Genomic DNA, 15,305 nt, shown 5'->3' on the forward strand with positions numbered 1-15,305 from the left:
ACTAAAGCTGAAATGTAGCTAAAACCCTTACCATGTTTCCGGGCATTCCCGCTTGGCCTCTTTCTCCGGGTGGACCCTGAAGTAAATATGAAAAATAAAGATCTCTGTAAAGTTACTTTCATATACATACTCAACAAAAACAGATCGGCGTGCCCCAGCAAAGAAGAACATAAGAAAATAATATTATGCACATGAAGACACTCGGACTCACTGGATCTCCTTTTGTTCCCGCTGATCCAGGCATTCCTGGGATTCCAGGTGTTCCCACACAAGGCTGATCACCCTATGAGATGAAAAAATAAAATACCAGGAAGTGCGCACACAAGTCTCTGTCATTGTAAACACACAGGCACTGATTTCAACTGACCCTTGGTTGTGTTGCCTGCTCACTCTGCAGTCTCTCCAAACACTGCAAGCAGACAGGGCGACAGCTTATCAGACCAATGCCTTACTGTCACACTGACAGCCAATCACATTAAGCCATGCACAGTAGAATTTAATGCAAAACGTCATTGCCATTTTGCATTTAGCAAACAAATTGCAGCTGGTCTATTATTTCCTATGATTCTCAATCTGGAGAATCACAGAGTACAGGTGAGCCTCACCAAGTCACAGCTGTCCAAGGGAGTTACGCCAGGCCTGCCCTGGTCTCCCTTTTCTCCCTTGGCACCAGCCATCCCCGGCACCCCTGGCAACCCTTGGGAACATCCCCCTTCGCAGTCATCCTGTGTCATACACAATGAAACAAGCACACATGTGTGTATACCCAAACACGCTGTGCCATTCCCATTCTGTGAAATCCAAAATTTTAATGTTAAACTTACATCCTGACTTCCCGGGGAGTCTCGAGGCAGCTGGTTTGGTCCAGTGTAAGGCTGCAGAATAGGCATGGACATGGAAATTCCATGAATGTGATTTTAAACATTAAACTTAAAAATGACCACCCACATTACAGCCACCGACTCTGCTCTGGCTTATTTGAGAGAAAACAAAATTACTTATTAAATAATGTTATAATACCATCACTTTTTAATAACGTGAGAATGCAATGCAAAATCCCTTTGGTAAGGTATAGTGAGGTTTATTGTATAGACAGTCTGTACAGTAAATGTCTATTGTTTAGATGTTTATTGTACAGACTTGTACTGGCAATTGAAGGCAGTACCCTGGTACCAGTTGAGTACCACTATCAATTCTGACCAGAAAAAACAGACCCACATAGGAGGGTCCAAATTAAATTTATTTAAAAATTCTCATCCAAAAAAAACCCCCAAAATTGGTTTGTCAAAGTAAGAAAGTTGCAAACATTTACTAATAGTGTCTCAACTGGCAGCTAGTGGTCAGGCAAGTCAACATTTTGCTGCAGTAAAGGTTTAGCTTAAGACACAAACTTTCCGGTGGCAACTGTGTCTGCTAGCCGACCAAACATGGTCTTGTTGTCACTGTCATTTTCTAGTATTTGTCTTGCTATTTTGCTGTACAAATACGATTTCACAGAGTTGTTGAAATTCCACACTTGATGGGGTACACTTCACTTTATCACCGAGGGCTGCTTTATCACCCAAAGCTGCAGAAACCTGGTACAAACTGTCACAACCTTTGCAAGCAATATGTCTGTGTATGACTATCTCATTCCGCACAATGTCACAACAAAACAAATTACCGAGGCTCCAGAACTGAAGGCATTTCAACCGAGAGACACATCCAAGCTGAGAACTAAATTTTTGTTTCTATCACAGTATGTGAGCTCAATCATTACATTCTTTTCACTCCAATGGGGGGTTGGAGTCTTGGAGAGCTTTTTGCTGGGCAAGAGATGGGGGTACGCCCTGGACAGGTCACTTTAGAACATGCTTGTTTTTGGACTGTGGGAGAAAGCCGGGATGAAGCCGGGATGCAATATTAAAAAACAAAGACACACAGAGAGGGAACAAAAACTCATTTTTTTTCTTTCTATTAAATCAAGTCCAAAAAAGAAAAACTTCAAACTCAGAGAGATAAACAAATGCCACAACAGTGTGACAATCTCCAGTTTTCATAAATCCTGAAACACAACTGCTCATTACACACACCCATCGCATCCACTGTGAAAGGCGGTCAGCACCCTATCAAAGCAGTGGGACCCTTTCCACTGAGTGAGTCTGTCAATAGCACCTGGCCTGGTTTCAAAGTCATTACAAACCCATTTGACATTGTTCAAACTGGAGCTAATAGCTGTGAAGGCTATTTTATGCCGCACGCTATCGGTGATTATTTGAGCTAAAACAAGGCCTCGTGCATTAACAGGCTCGCTCAAAAGAAAGTTCTCTATAATTTTTGCATGTATAATTTTACGTCAGTTATATGGATAATGCTTACTTCTGCCACGCTGCAAAGGCATGTGCCAAAATGCAAATTTGGACAAATGTGTTGTGCAAAGGTGAGCGCGTGGAGGACAGAGTTCAAACTTTTCCACTGGAGGCTTATGCTACAACTCTTCCCTTCCCGATTTCCAAGCAGACTGTGACTGTGTGTATGCACAGACTCTGCTTTATGTGCGAGTATTCGACACTTGTCTGCAGTTTATATAAGATCAATTTTTTAAAAAGTAGGACACTTCTTTTCTTCACTGAACTACTTGTTGAAATCCTGCATTGAAGGTGAAGTTGCCCTTGAGAGCTGGCTGGAGATCACCATCGATGTTCCTAAAATTAAATTAAGTTATAAACAGACTTGAAAGAAAGCAATACTGACAGCATATGCAGAAGAATCAGAAAGCACGGACTAGTTCGCAACACCTTATTTCACCACTTTGTCTTTGTCCTTTCACTTACTGTCATGAGAAAAGAAATTACCTTCAGAGATTTTCAAACACACCTGAGGCTAGAAAAGGAACAGCCTAGCACTCAGTCAGTCATCTTGAAGCATTCAGGCATACACAGCGGGGGAAATAATTATTTGATCCCCTGCTGCATTTACATTTGCTCGCTTACAAAGAAATGAACAGTCTGTTATTCTTATGGTAGTTTCATTTTAATGGAGACAGACGGAATATAAACCAAAAATCCAGAAAATGAAATAAGTAATTGATCCCTTACACCCCCGTCACACAGATTGGTTGTTTGCAACGAATGAGTCAATCAGCCAATCAATTACAGAGACTCCAGATCTCAGCATATTATATTTATAAAGCACACCTGTCCATAAAATCAATGTCATCCGTTTAATTTACAATTCTTCATAAAATGAAGAAATAAAAAATAACAGTCAATCGCCCTGGGTCTAGAGCTCCTTGGGGTGTGGATGGTCATGAGAAAGGTGGTGGATCATTCCAAAACTACAAGGTAGGAGCTTGTTAGTAATCTGAATCCAGATGGGACCACAGTGACCAAGAACACAGTTTGGTAACACACTTCGCTGTAATGGACTGAAATCTTGCAGCACAACCAAGGTCCCCTTGCTCAAGGAGGCAAATGTACAGGCCCATCTTAAGTTTGCCAGTGAACATCTAAATGATTCAGAGAAGGGCTTTCGAATCAGCTTGACCCGCCCTGTTTGGAGGAAGAAAAATGCTGAGTATTACCCAAAGAACACCATCCCCATAGTCAAGCACAGAGGTGGAAACATTATGCTTTGAGGCTGTTTTTCTGCTAAGAGTACAGGGCGACTTAACTGTACTGAGGAGCGAATGTATGGCGCCATGTACTGACAAATCTTGGACAAAAGTCTTCCCTCAAGCAGAACACTGAAGATGGGTCATGGATGGGTCTTCTAGCATCAAAATGACCCAAAACAAACCACAAAAGCAACAAAGAAGTGGCTAAAGAAGAAGCAGGTTAAGGTCATGGAGTGGCCTAGACAGTCTCCAGACCTCAGTGCTAGAGAAATTCTGTAAAGGAAGCTGAAGCTTCAAATTACCAAGCAGCAGCTAAGAAACTTAAAGGATTTTGAGGGTCTCCATAAAGAGAAGTGGACCAAAAAAACCTGGTGACCAACTACAAGAAATGTGGTCTTCATTGGGGAACAAATACTTATTTCATTCAGTGACATGCAAATCAATGTATAACTTTTATTTAATCTGTTTTTATAGATTTTCTGTTTATATTCCATCTCTCCAGTAAAATGAAAGTAGCATAAAAATTACAAAAATTATAATTCCTTTGTAAGTGAGCAAACTTGTGAATTCAGCAAGTGCTCAAATAAATCTTTCCTCCACTTTGTACTGTACGAGCCAGATACCTGCATGCCACCTTTTAATTTTGTCCAACATGAAACAAACTTCCTTCCTCTCGCATCAGCTTCAATTTAAAAGCAGAAAAGCAGGATTTGTGCTTCAAATGCAGAATTTAACAAAAGTAAACACAGAACATTTTGGGGCAGAGTATATAAACCACTTTAATCATGATGTAATAAAGTTTGTGAAAAACTAAATGTTTAGAAAATAAACTCATGAGTCTTCCCTTTTTGGAAGCATCTTATATATAATTCCACTTCCTGACATATGTATTCATTTCGTGCTTTTGCATCATTTATACACAAGGCCCCAGATCTCAAATCAGCAGATAAGAGCCGCCTCTCCTCCTTTTTCTCTATTATTACTTACGATGTTTCCAGGCAAACCCGGTTTCCCCGGTAGCCCGTCGTTTCCAGGGATACCCTGAAAGAAGGAACTGAGGTTGAACTAGTTTGTTGCCAATCGAGGGCTAGCCACTCCCATCGGCACCAATGGTAAAGGCAGAGTCAAAGGGGCAGTGCCAAAATGACGAAACCTCTTCCCTCTCCAGCCATGTCTTATGAAACTTGAAAAAAAAAAATCTCGAAACACTACTGAATTAAAAAAAAAAACAAATGCACTCTTTTCAAAGACATGATATCTCCAATCCAGTCACTTCTAAAGTTTCTTACGCCTTTGACTCTTGCAGCACAGATCAGAGCATCACTTTATTTGAAGGTCTGTTTAAATGGAAAAAAAGAAAAAACTTCACAAATGAGCCAAATTCATACTTTGAGTAAGCTTTGCATCATTTGGTGTATTTAAAGCCAGACCTTCAAATAACTGTTCATGTCTTGACTGACATTCAGAAAGCTTGCTCAGTTGCTTCCCACATGGGTTAAAGCTCGAAGCACCAGATGGGTTAGTGCGTTTTTGAAGTTTAAACTTGATTTCATCCTTAACCTGCTTGTGTCCAAGCTACTGCACACATACTTTATATAATGACAGTTCATTTCCTACATGCATAATATGGACTTAATTCACCCATGAAAATGCGAAGCACGTTAAAGCCTTATTTATGAACCCAAATTGCCCAAGCTCAAAGCCTACATAAGTAGCTTCTTTTTTTTTCAATTCAGCATAATGAAGCAGCTTCTGAATTGAAGCAAAGACATAACCCCTCCCCCCGACCATCCTACTTGTAGTCTTGCTTATACCTGAGGTCCTTGGATTCCAGTAACTCCCTGAGGCCCAGGGGGTCCAGGTGGGCCAGGAGGTCCTGGGGGACCCTGCAACATATGAAGGGAGGACCACAAATGATTACATCATAGTCTGACAGTGAAACCCCCCAAAAAAGGAAACGAGTGCTGCGATTTTCCAAACTGCAAGGTAACAACAGACACAAAGCGTTCACACAAAGCCTAAGCTGTCATACAGGACGGCTCGGCTGACAGATCAGACCTGAGGCCCGGGCTGCCACGTGTTTATTGGAGTTCCTGGAGCTCCCTGCAAGGCAAGAATAGTCAAAATCAGAGATGCACCTTTGCTCGCAGGATATACAGAAAGCACACAGTGTGATGTTAAGAATTACACAACAAATGTCAAACTACAGAAAACTGTGGAAGAGCAAAAAAAAGAAAGAAAAAGAAATTAAAAAACTCAGCAGTTTCTTTTTTCTCGACATGTTACCTTTGGACTCGCACCAAATCATCCGACCTGTGCACTTAAAACATTCACTGAGCAGCATCGCTCTCTCTACTTTAGATGAATTTGCATGTCCACATGATTTCAACGTGGGTGTACTTACTGGTCCGCCTACGCCCGTGTGCGGCATTAGGCAGCCGCACTCTCCAGGTTCACCCTGAAATATACATAAAAAAGACCCCAAAATGCAGACCTTTAAAAAATGAAACAGTAAAGTGAAGCTATTGCCACAATTTTAAGCACAGGCTGCAAAAACGAGCCCTCATTCAAGATTAAAACTGCTCTTGTTACAGGAAGAAAGCCAGAACTCTTTCAGCTTTCGCGGCGCTTTTGTTCCGTTTTGTTAAATCTTGATGTGTTACAAAGACGCTTGTAACTGGCAGGGATTTAAAGTTGTTGTTTTTTTAAAAATTTATACTATATCAGGAATATAAAGTGCAGCAATACACAAAATTGCCCAAAAAGCTTTAACTTTTGCATGTATACAATGAACATGCAATTGTACAATTACACAAATACAGCTAACATATAAGAGAAAATCACATAATATCTCTTCATATGCATCTGTTCTGACTATATTCCACCCAAAGCCCTTTTTTCACAGTATGCATGAGCCACAGAGTCTGAATAAATCCACAGAATAAAGGCTAAGTTACCTCTTGCACATTATTTCTGTTTTCTGGGTTTTTTTCAACTTCTTATTCTTTCTTAACTTTATTCTTCTTTTTACCTCAGCCCTCACAAACAATTCTGCCCCCACATCTTATACCCCTCCCGACCCTTAAACTCTGCCTCTGCCACGTCTTCATCTCTCCCACCCGCTCGGTGACAGTCTGGACCAGTGGCTCTGATGAATTCAGTAATTAATAGTCTCGCACACGCTCTCTCTTAAGGCCCCCAAAACTCCTCTTGTCTGCCAGCAACAGTACACTTGTCACCTCCACTGCTACTCTATATGTGCCCTGAGGCCGGTGCGTGCACATACGTGTGTGTGTGTGTGTGTGTGTGTATGTGTATGTGTGTGTGGGTGTGTGTGTGTGTGTGTGTGAGACAGGGGTTTGGGCCAGTCTGGTGTGGCAGTGGGGTGTTGAGCCATCTCTTGTGATTACCATCTGTTCCACCCCCTTTATATTAAAACCCCTCCAGTTTCCTTCATCCAAACAAAACGGTAGACTTACCTTGTCCCCTTTAGCTCCATCAAATCCCTGCAAGAGAAGGAGACAGAGCAAACGCACACACACAGACACACACACACACACAAAGACAAACACTTAGTTACTCTTGCTTTGTTGTTTCAGAAGAAAGCTCACGGGGCAGTGAGCTGAGAGCAGATCAGGGGACAGAGGATGAGATGGGAGCAGACATCGCCTCTGTTATGGATCGAGGCAGACATCCTTGGTTACAAATGATGCCTAAATCAAGGACAATTCCCAAAGAAGCTCAAAGAAAATTAAAAGTCTGAAAAGACGCTAACGCACGGGCAACAACTCGAGTTTGCCACTTGAATTTCTCTGACAACTCTCTGAATTGCAGATTCATGAGTAACAAAAAAATGTGAAAAACATGTGAATGAAACAGACTTTAAATGAACAACTCACAGGTCTTCCATCAGCTCCCGGCAGTCCCGTGGAGCCGCGGGCTCCATCTCTACCCTGTGGGTCAAAAAAGGAAATAGGAGAGAGTGTTTGAAAACATAAAGGCATTACATCATATGGAGGGGCAGAAAGACATGTTTACATCATACCGGGGGGCCTGCTACTCCAACGCCCAGGGGACCAGGTGGTCCAGGAAGCCCAGAGTCACCTTTGGAGCCCTGTGAACAGTAAAAACCCAACACATAAGTTTAAGGAGGGTTCACATGGTCATATATAACCGTACAATGATCATTTAGGATTTAAGCCACTTGTTTTTTCTGCTACCTTCTCCCCTGCAGGGCCAGCAGGCCCAGGCGATCCTCTGGCACCAGCAGATCCCTGTACAAAAAGCAGAGATTACACTAAAGTCTACATATGCAGTGTAAAAAATAACAAGGCACTTTAAAAATAGGAGAAGCTTACTACAAGTCCTGGGAGTCCTCTAGGTCCCTCTTCACCCTATGATGGAAACACAAACAACAACAACAAAAAAGAATCTGAAGGTTAAAGAAGTCTGGGGAGAAAAGAGCAAAGATATGGACAAAGACTGACAAATCACTGAGCTGTTATTCCGCAACAGTTCAAAGCATTTGAGAGAGAAGAAACTCCCAAATTACTTTATGGCGATTATTTACAACTCCACTGTCAGATCTGCGAGGCCGTAAAACTCTAATCGCTGATGTCATGGGGGAATTTGGTGCAGTGAGATTAAAACAGCATCCACCTAAGAGCTGCATGAGTGTTGTGTCTAACAGCTGTTTCAAATGTCAACATCAAACTTGATCCAGATGGCTTTTTTTTTTCCTCAGGAGACGTCAGCCTTACTTGTGGTCCTGGAAGGCCAATTCCTGGGACTCCGGCTTCTCCCTATAGACAACAAAATACATAACAGAGATTAGATTGACAGTGAAGCAGTCATCCATATTTATTTATAGACGTGATAATATAATAAATGGGAATTCATACCTTGATTCCTTTGGGACCGACGGGGCCCTGCACACCAGGCAAACCTGGCTTTCCCTGAAATGACAAAAAAAAAAAAAAAAAAAAAAAAAAAAAATCAAGCTCATCATCTGCAATTCTCACAGCACAGAACTTAAATTATATCCACTTATAAACAAGTGCCTTTACATTTTTGCCAGACTTTCCTTCTCCTGGGGGGCCGGGGTCTCCTTTCTCTCCTTTGGGGCCTGGCACAGCTACACCGTCACCCACCACAGCACCAGCAGAAGGGCAGCTGGTACACGCATCCCCCTGTAAAAAAAAATAAACAAATAAAATAATAAAATAAAAGCAAATCAACAAATCCAAAATCATAATCCAAGTAGCTCAGGACGAATTAAACTTCATTCCAACTTCTGTGTCTCCATTTAGCTAATCAGCATCAATTTTAACTCCTATTTCCTAATATGTAATAGATGCTTTCAATGGATGGAGAGATAAAAGTTAAGTCCATTTAAAAACAAATTAGATCTCTAAGGCACAGGGACACGACTGACACATTTTATACTGGTACTGGCATCAGAGGATGAAAGGTAAAGGTCCAGGAATGCTAAACTACCTTTTCTCCCTTCAAGCCCCGTTGGCCATCCCGTCCAGGGTCTCCAGGCAGTCCCGGGGCTCCAGTAGCTCCGTCTAATCCATTCTCTCCTCGATCTCCTTGCTCACCCTGGTTAAATTGAAATACATTGTTAAAAGGAGAGGCAGTGATCTGCATTTAGTGTGCACAATGCTCTAAATGAATTCTAGGCAGGCTTCTTTTTTTTTTTTCCACCGAGAACAACTACAAGACTGTGCGTGATGCAACCTTTCTGATGGTTTCATGCTATGATACTTATTGACAGCTGGCTGCAGCATGAATTGTATCATCAAAGGTAGAGGAGAAGAAGATTTCTAGTGAGCAAACACAGATGTGAATAATGCATGATATTAATTAAAAAGGCTTTGCAATCTTATGAGAAAGAAAATGTACACGTATGGTGGATGCCACCAATACCCACAATGCAGTTTTACACTAATTGGAAACCTTTGAGTATTTACAAGACAGCTCCAGAGGGTAGCTAAGAATTCCCTCCCCAACATCAACCAGGCCAGTATTTTTGTCTGATCTGTGTTTATGTGGAAAAAAAAAAATCAATCTCAGTATTCCGGTAACTATCTTCCTCCACTTTGAAGTTGAAGCAGAGTGATTCCTGTGGATGACTTTCAAGGTAATTTAAGGCAGCTTGGCTCTGCTATTGGGAGATTTATTTCTCGGTTTTATAGGTAAAGTGATATGAATGTTCCACCACACGGATTCTGTGATCTAAAATAAGCACAATATTTAATACGCAGCGTGGGATTCCTCCAGACATCCTTGGCCTGTGCTTATGTCAGAACGCCTGGCTGCCTCTAAAGGCCACCAAAAACTCCAAATAGTCTCATTTTGTCAGCTTATTTAAGGCATACCACTTTGGTTATGTGGGCACTGGGAAAGTGTCACAGAATGGTTGTAGATTTCATATGTTGGGTTTAATTTCTTAACTTACTAGGTCAAACCATAGGAGACATTACTGAGTAATTTACCTTTCCTCCTTTGGCACCAGGCAGCCCCGATGGGCCCTGTAAAGGCAAACAAAAGAGGATGTACAAATGTACAAAAATGCATGCACACAGGTAGAAACACAAACATGCACGCGCACTTTCAAAACACATGTGCAGTCATCTGCAAACACTGTGGGAGCCTCTATCCATTCAGATAAAATAAAAACTGTTGACACAGAGCTAACCACAGAAGCAAACAGCATGTAATTGGGAGGGATGACACAAGCCAAAGGAGATTTATTATACTTAGTAGCACTTCTGTGGTAAGAGGAGATTTGCTGTATAGCCGATTTGTACAATAAGTATTATGGGTTGACGCACCCTTGAGGCACAATCTTTCAGTATCTCAAAAGTCTCACTCATCAAGATAATGCTTAATCCTTTTTACTCTGCAAGGATCGGAAAGAAGCTGCATTGGTTTTGTGGAATTTGCATAATGCGATTTGAGTTACTAATTCTGATGAAGATCAGTTATGGAAGTAATGGTGTGTGCAGTGCTGTTTCCATTTTTGTTTGTTCTTGGGTTTGGTTGCAAGCTATGTCACTGTTACATGCTAATTTAGCCAAGTTGCATTGTTTCTTTTTAAGGATTTATAGAGGTTTCGTCCTGTTAAAAGGGAGTTTTTCTGTCCCACTGTCGCCAAGTTCTTGCTTATAGGGGGTTCATCTGATTCTTGGGGTTTTCTCTGTAGGAGGTTTAGCTTAAAAATATAAAGCACCCTGAGGCAACTGCTGTTGTGATTTGGCACTATATAAATAAATCTTTTTATTCCTTCTTTCATACCATAGTGCTCTCTACAAGCAAAGCCAAGAAGGTCTTAAAAGGTGCTGCCCTGTCATTAGCACTTCCCGCTACGTGTTTCTTGAAGATGCAGTTATTTTAGCAGCAATACAGTAAAATACACTGTGCAGTTTCTGTAATTTTTTCCTGACTGAAAAGAAGACAACAATACATGAACATATTAGCTGTTTTTGGATTCCAAAAAGATGCTTCGAATCAGTGTGATGGATATGTTTTTCTGATAGTGTGAACGCACCTGTTTGCCTTCAGCCCCAAGACCTGGAGGTCCTGGTGGCCCCTGAGGGCCTGGTTCACCTTGACTGCCTTTTGCTCCCACGGGCATTTTGATATTAGCAGGTATCTGGCCAACCTCTGATGATTCGCACACACCGCACTCGCCCTAGGGAAAGCAAGGGAGTCAACGAGATGAGTTTTCATAATAACAATATTAAAGGATACAAAACCAACAAATACATCTGCACTTACCTTCTCACCCTTTTGGCCCGGAGAACTAACACCAGGCTGCCCTTGTTCTCCCTTAGAAAGCATAAATGTAAAATTAAAAAACCTTGGAATAACATAACATATAAAACAATATTACTGTAAAATTATACATGGTTATATAAACACTCAGTAAGAAGAAATGGAAGGGTTTTGGGGTGAAGAAACTCTAGCTGAAAACAATACCACTTGTTAAAGTCCACCTTGAGATATTTTTTATGAGATATAAAGCTTGGAAGATAGACTTAAAAGGTTTTTTACCTCAGTAGGAGACATGGAATATAGTGTCGTTCTTCTTTTAATAGCATGCATGCTGACATTAACAAACTTGGATGCTGAACATAGAGAATGAAGATTCCATACTCTTAACTTGTGCCAGGAAACATTGGGAGTTTATATGCTAATGCTACTTTTAATCTAAATCTCTGACTTCTGTAGCTGTGATGTATTACATTTAACTCATGTTAAACATTCACAGGTTAGGGCACAGTTCTCGCTCATTATATTGTGGGAAGTACATATTTATATTCAGTATATATTTTCATATTCTTGGCAGTTATTATCACCACTACAGCTACAGCTTTCATGTCAATTTCATGTGCTATTTTAGCATGCTAGCAGGGACACTAGGGTTTTAATTTAGCAAGATGGAAAGTGTGCTAATGTTCTGTTAGTGAGCCAAAAAGAGTATCAGAGTGTTACTTTGGTGAGCTTGAGAAAGTACAAACGTGTTAACGTGGCGAGATAGAAAGGGTGCAAACGTGTTAATTCAACAAACTAAAAAGAGTACCAAGGTGTTACTTTAGCGAGCTAGGAAAAGCACCAAAGTGGTACTCATAGACAGTAGAAAACATTAATCTACTAATCTTCTGAGGTGGAAAGATTAAGCCAACGCAGAAGAGCCTTAAACATGCTTTCTATCAGAAGGCCACCGAATGCCCATAGCTGTGGTTGCAAAAAGACATCTGGTCTTATAAAAGTCTATACTTTCTGTATTAACCTCTGTAAACACTTTCCCGATGGGTTAATGGGCTCAGTCACTCACTTTGGATTATATTGAATAAAAAGGTAAGTCTGACATATTTTTGGCAAAATATGTCAGGTTTTGACACATTTTCCTACCTTTTCACCTTTCTGTCCATCCTTGCCACTTGGGCCCCTTGATCCAGGTTTTCCCTGTCACGTGGGCAAATTTTATGATTTCAGTAAATCGGGATGTCATCCAAAAAATGATGTTTCAAAAGAACTGAATCCGAACTTACGGTCTTTCCATCAGCTCCTCTGCTGCCTGGATTACCCTGCAGTCGAGTGGAAGAAAAAAAATCACAATCTAAATTTTAAGAATTAATAAAAATGGATGGGTCTTTTCAATTGGTAATTCACATTTGATAGTACAGACCCTACAGGCAGCCGTGTCCAAAAAAAAAAAAAAAAAAATTAAAAATTGGCTTTTGACTACCTAAGCTCTTCACTAATAAGTTTCCCACTGAGGAAAATCCCAATGGCAAACAGTCTGGGGCACTAAAATTAGTGCACTGCTGTGATTATCTTCCTCATGAAGTCTATTAAGAGCTTCACTCAGAAACCTACTGAGTGAGTTCCCCTTATGTAAGCCTTGTCTGCTATTGAGGTCACCTACTCTGTTCATGTTTCTTTTTGTGCGACTTACCTGCTCTCCTCTAAGACCAGCCGGCCCTACATCTCCCGGCTCCCCCTGTGTAGGAGAAAAAGTGGACAATATATCATTTTAATTAAGGTACTTATCAATGCTCACACATGCAAGCAAATATAGTGACAAAATCAGCAATAGGAGTATAGTCAAACAACCCAATTATCCACTCCGTTTAAATACCACTGCTTCCCCTTAGTAGCTCCAAAGTCTTCTTTTTGTTGTTGTTTTTAACTTTGTGTGCAATTTGCTTCTTATTGATCACCAGAATCACATTAATCCTTCCTAAAATAGGCTTACCCTCTCTCCTTTCTGCCCAATTCCAGCTTCTCCCTTCTCGCCTTTTTGCTGTTGGGTTTGGGTCATAACACCGGGGACAGAGTTAGAAAACTCTCCGAGAGTGGGGCACGCAGAACACGACTCTCCCTAAAGCACACAGACGGAGCAGGGAGGTTCAGAGTGGGTCACAGACTGCCTTGAACGAATAATCAGAACAGACTCATTTGGTTCTTTGACCCGGTCAAACAAGGTGCCAGTCATGGAAAAAATAAACCACATTAATAAGGTTAGAAACATTCTGGTGCTGCAAGACTTGTGCAAACAAGAAACTGTTTAGCCTCAAACATAAAAAAGACACAGCGCTGACCTTTTCGCCTTTGGTACCATCAGATCCTGGTTCTCCCTGCCAAAACATACAAAAAGACAACAGTCAAGAAGGCAAATTAGACAGAGCGCATCCTGACAAGCAGGCTTGCTTTGTCATGTCATGTCTCAGCATGGCGTTGGAAGCATTCTGGCCATTACAATTAGGCAGATATGGGAGTATGTCAGTCCTGCACATACATGCATTGGGAATCGACCCACTTAGATAGCCATGTGAAGGAGTGTTGAAAGTGTGTGCGTGCTGACTGTCGTCTCATTTGTTCCTTGCTTTGAGTTCAATACGGCTGGTTTGCTTGCATCTGCTTTAGGAGGGAGTCTTCTACAGTGCTGATGTTAGCATATCTGAATGTGTAGGAATGCAGATGAATAGGCCACGCTTCCACAGAATATGAATGAACCATAAGCTGTAAATGCATGAGGGGGGGGCTCAATACCTTCCGTCCTTCCTTGCCATCTGCACCTCGAAGACCCTGTTAAATACAGAGAAAAGGGAAGAGACGGGAAGAACAGGAATTATCTAGAAGCAAGAATGTTAGTTCAACTTTGTGAGAGTAAGGTCATATCTCCCCTCTCCCTCTCTGCTGCTCTACCTCGTTCTCCTTCTGCCCTAACCAGGTATGACAGACGGATACTGGCACTATTGGAAATCGTTGCACAGTGAATCTCATAAGGCTCGAGATTTATATTCTTTTTTTCCCACCACAAATCATTCTCTATTTCACCTGCTGGGGTAAGTGGGAAGATGCGGAATGAACAGAAAGAGAAACACAATGCACAGGGTGCCGAGTCCCGACTCACTAGAGAAACAGAGAGACGAGTTAAGATTACATTAAGAAAAAGCCCTTTGCCTTGGAGGATAAACTTTTGACAGCATATCACGCCTTCTCCCCTTGAGCTGCTGCAATACTGTGAGAATTACAAGGGCAAATAAAAGCCCAAGGTAGACATAAATGCCACACTTTCCCTCTGAATGATAAGAAAAATAAAATATACGCGTTATCAAAAAAAAAAAGTGTGCTCAAGGTTCAATTGTCAGCTACAACTCTGACTGTGTCTACAACTCCACAATAAAGAAATGTAGCAAGATCGTAAAAAAATGGTAAACTTAACATTCCGGTCAAGCGTGCTACTTACAGGCGGTCCTCTCTCTCCTATCCCTGGTAATCCGGGCTCTCCTTTAGGGCCAGGTTTCCCTTGCAAAGCCACTGTGTTGCCTATGTCTGCAGGCAGCACTGGACACACTTCGCATGGGTCACCCTGAAGATTTAACGCAAGTCAGACGTACAATCTGATGATGAGAGAGGACTCAGACAAAATGCATATAGATATTAAAGATAGTGTTTAAAAGATATACCTTCTCTCCTTTATATCCAGGTGGTCCTCTTGGACCCTTTGAAAACAGCACAATCTCAGTCAAACATTCGACATAAGTTCGAATTATGTCCATCGGAAGCCCATCCATACATTACAGAATACTAATCAATGTTTTAAAAAGTCTCTCACTGGTTCTCCAGGGAATCCTTCTTCTCCCGAAGTTCCTTTATCCCCCTGTAAATATAAAAGCTGTTTTAACACATT

The 15,305-nt window shown here is 41.3% G+C and overlaps 1 protein-coding gene across 4 annotated transcripts in view; it reads right to left on the bottom strand.

Moving 5' to 3' along the window:
- Positions 1-15,305, bottom strand: part of col16a1 (collagen, type XVI, alpha 1) — a 78,537-nt gene that overhangs the window by 17,839 nt on the left and 45,393 nt on the right. For 3 of the 4 annotated variants that reach the window (XM_039605438.1, XM_039605439.1, XM_039605440.1), the window contains 30 exons: positions 15,231-15,275; positions 15,082-15,117; positions 14,862-14,984; positions 14,162-14,197; positions 13,711-13,746; positions 13,365-13,490; positions 13,065-13,109; positions 12,658-12,693; positions 12,518-12,571; positions 11,381-11,431; positions 11,151-11,294; positions 10,096-10,131; positions 9,092-9,199; positions 8,662-8,784; positions 8,497-8,550; positions 8,356-8,397; positions 7,954-7,989; positions 7,816-7,869; positions 7,641-7,709; positions 7,495-7,548; positions 7,075-7,101; positions 6,000-6,053; positions 5,654-5,698; positions 5,410-5,481; positions 4,583-4,636; positions 825-875; positions 606-725; positions 368-409; positions 212-283; positions 32-76 (listed from right to left, as the gene is read on the bottom strand). In XM_039605438.1, the coding sequence (XP_039461372.1) occupies positions 32-76; positions 212-283; positions 368-409; positions 606-725; positions 825-875; positions 4,583-4,636; positions 5,410-5,481; positions 5,654-5,698; positions 6,000-6,053; positions 7,075-7,101; positions 7,495-7,548; positions 7,641-7,709; positions 7,816-7,869; positions 7,954-7,989; positions 8,356-8,397; positions 8,497-8,550; positions 8,662-8,784; positions 9,092-9,199; positions 10,096-10,131; positions 11,151-11,294; positions 11,381-11,431; positions 12,518-12,571; positions 12,658-12,693; positions 13,065-13,109; positions 13,365-13,490; positions 13,711-13,746; positions 14,162-14,197; positions 14,862-14,984; positions 15,082-15,117; positions 15,231-15,275 (1,890 nt within the window). The remainder of the gene's footprint in view (positions 1-31; positions 77-211; positions 284-367; positions 410-605; positions 726-824; positions 876-4,582; positions 4,637-5,409; positions 5,482-5,653; positions 5,699-5,999; positions 6,054-7,074; positions 7,102-7,494; positions 7,549-7,640; positions 7,710-7,815; positions 7,870-7,953; positions 7,990-8,355; positions 8,398-8,496; positions 8,551-8,661; positions 8,785-9,091; positions 9,200-10,095; positions 10,132-11,150; positions 11,295-11,380; positions 11,432-12,517; positions 12,572-12,657; positions 12,694-13,064; positions 13,110-13,364; positions 13,491-13,710; positions 13,747-14,161; positions 14,198-14,861; positions 14,985-15,081; positions 15,118-15,230; positions 15,276-15,305) is intronic. The other variant, XM_039605441.1, reaches the window with a different exon arrangement.

This window comes from Oreochromis aureus, linkage group 22 (genome assembly GCF_013358895.1).
Source record: "Oreochromis aureus strain Israel breed Guangdong linkage group 22, ZZ_aureus, whole genome shotgun sequence".
NCBI lineage: Eukaryota > Metazoa > Chordata > Actinopteri > Cichliformes > Cichlidae > Oreochromis > Oreochromis aureus.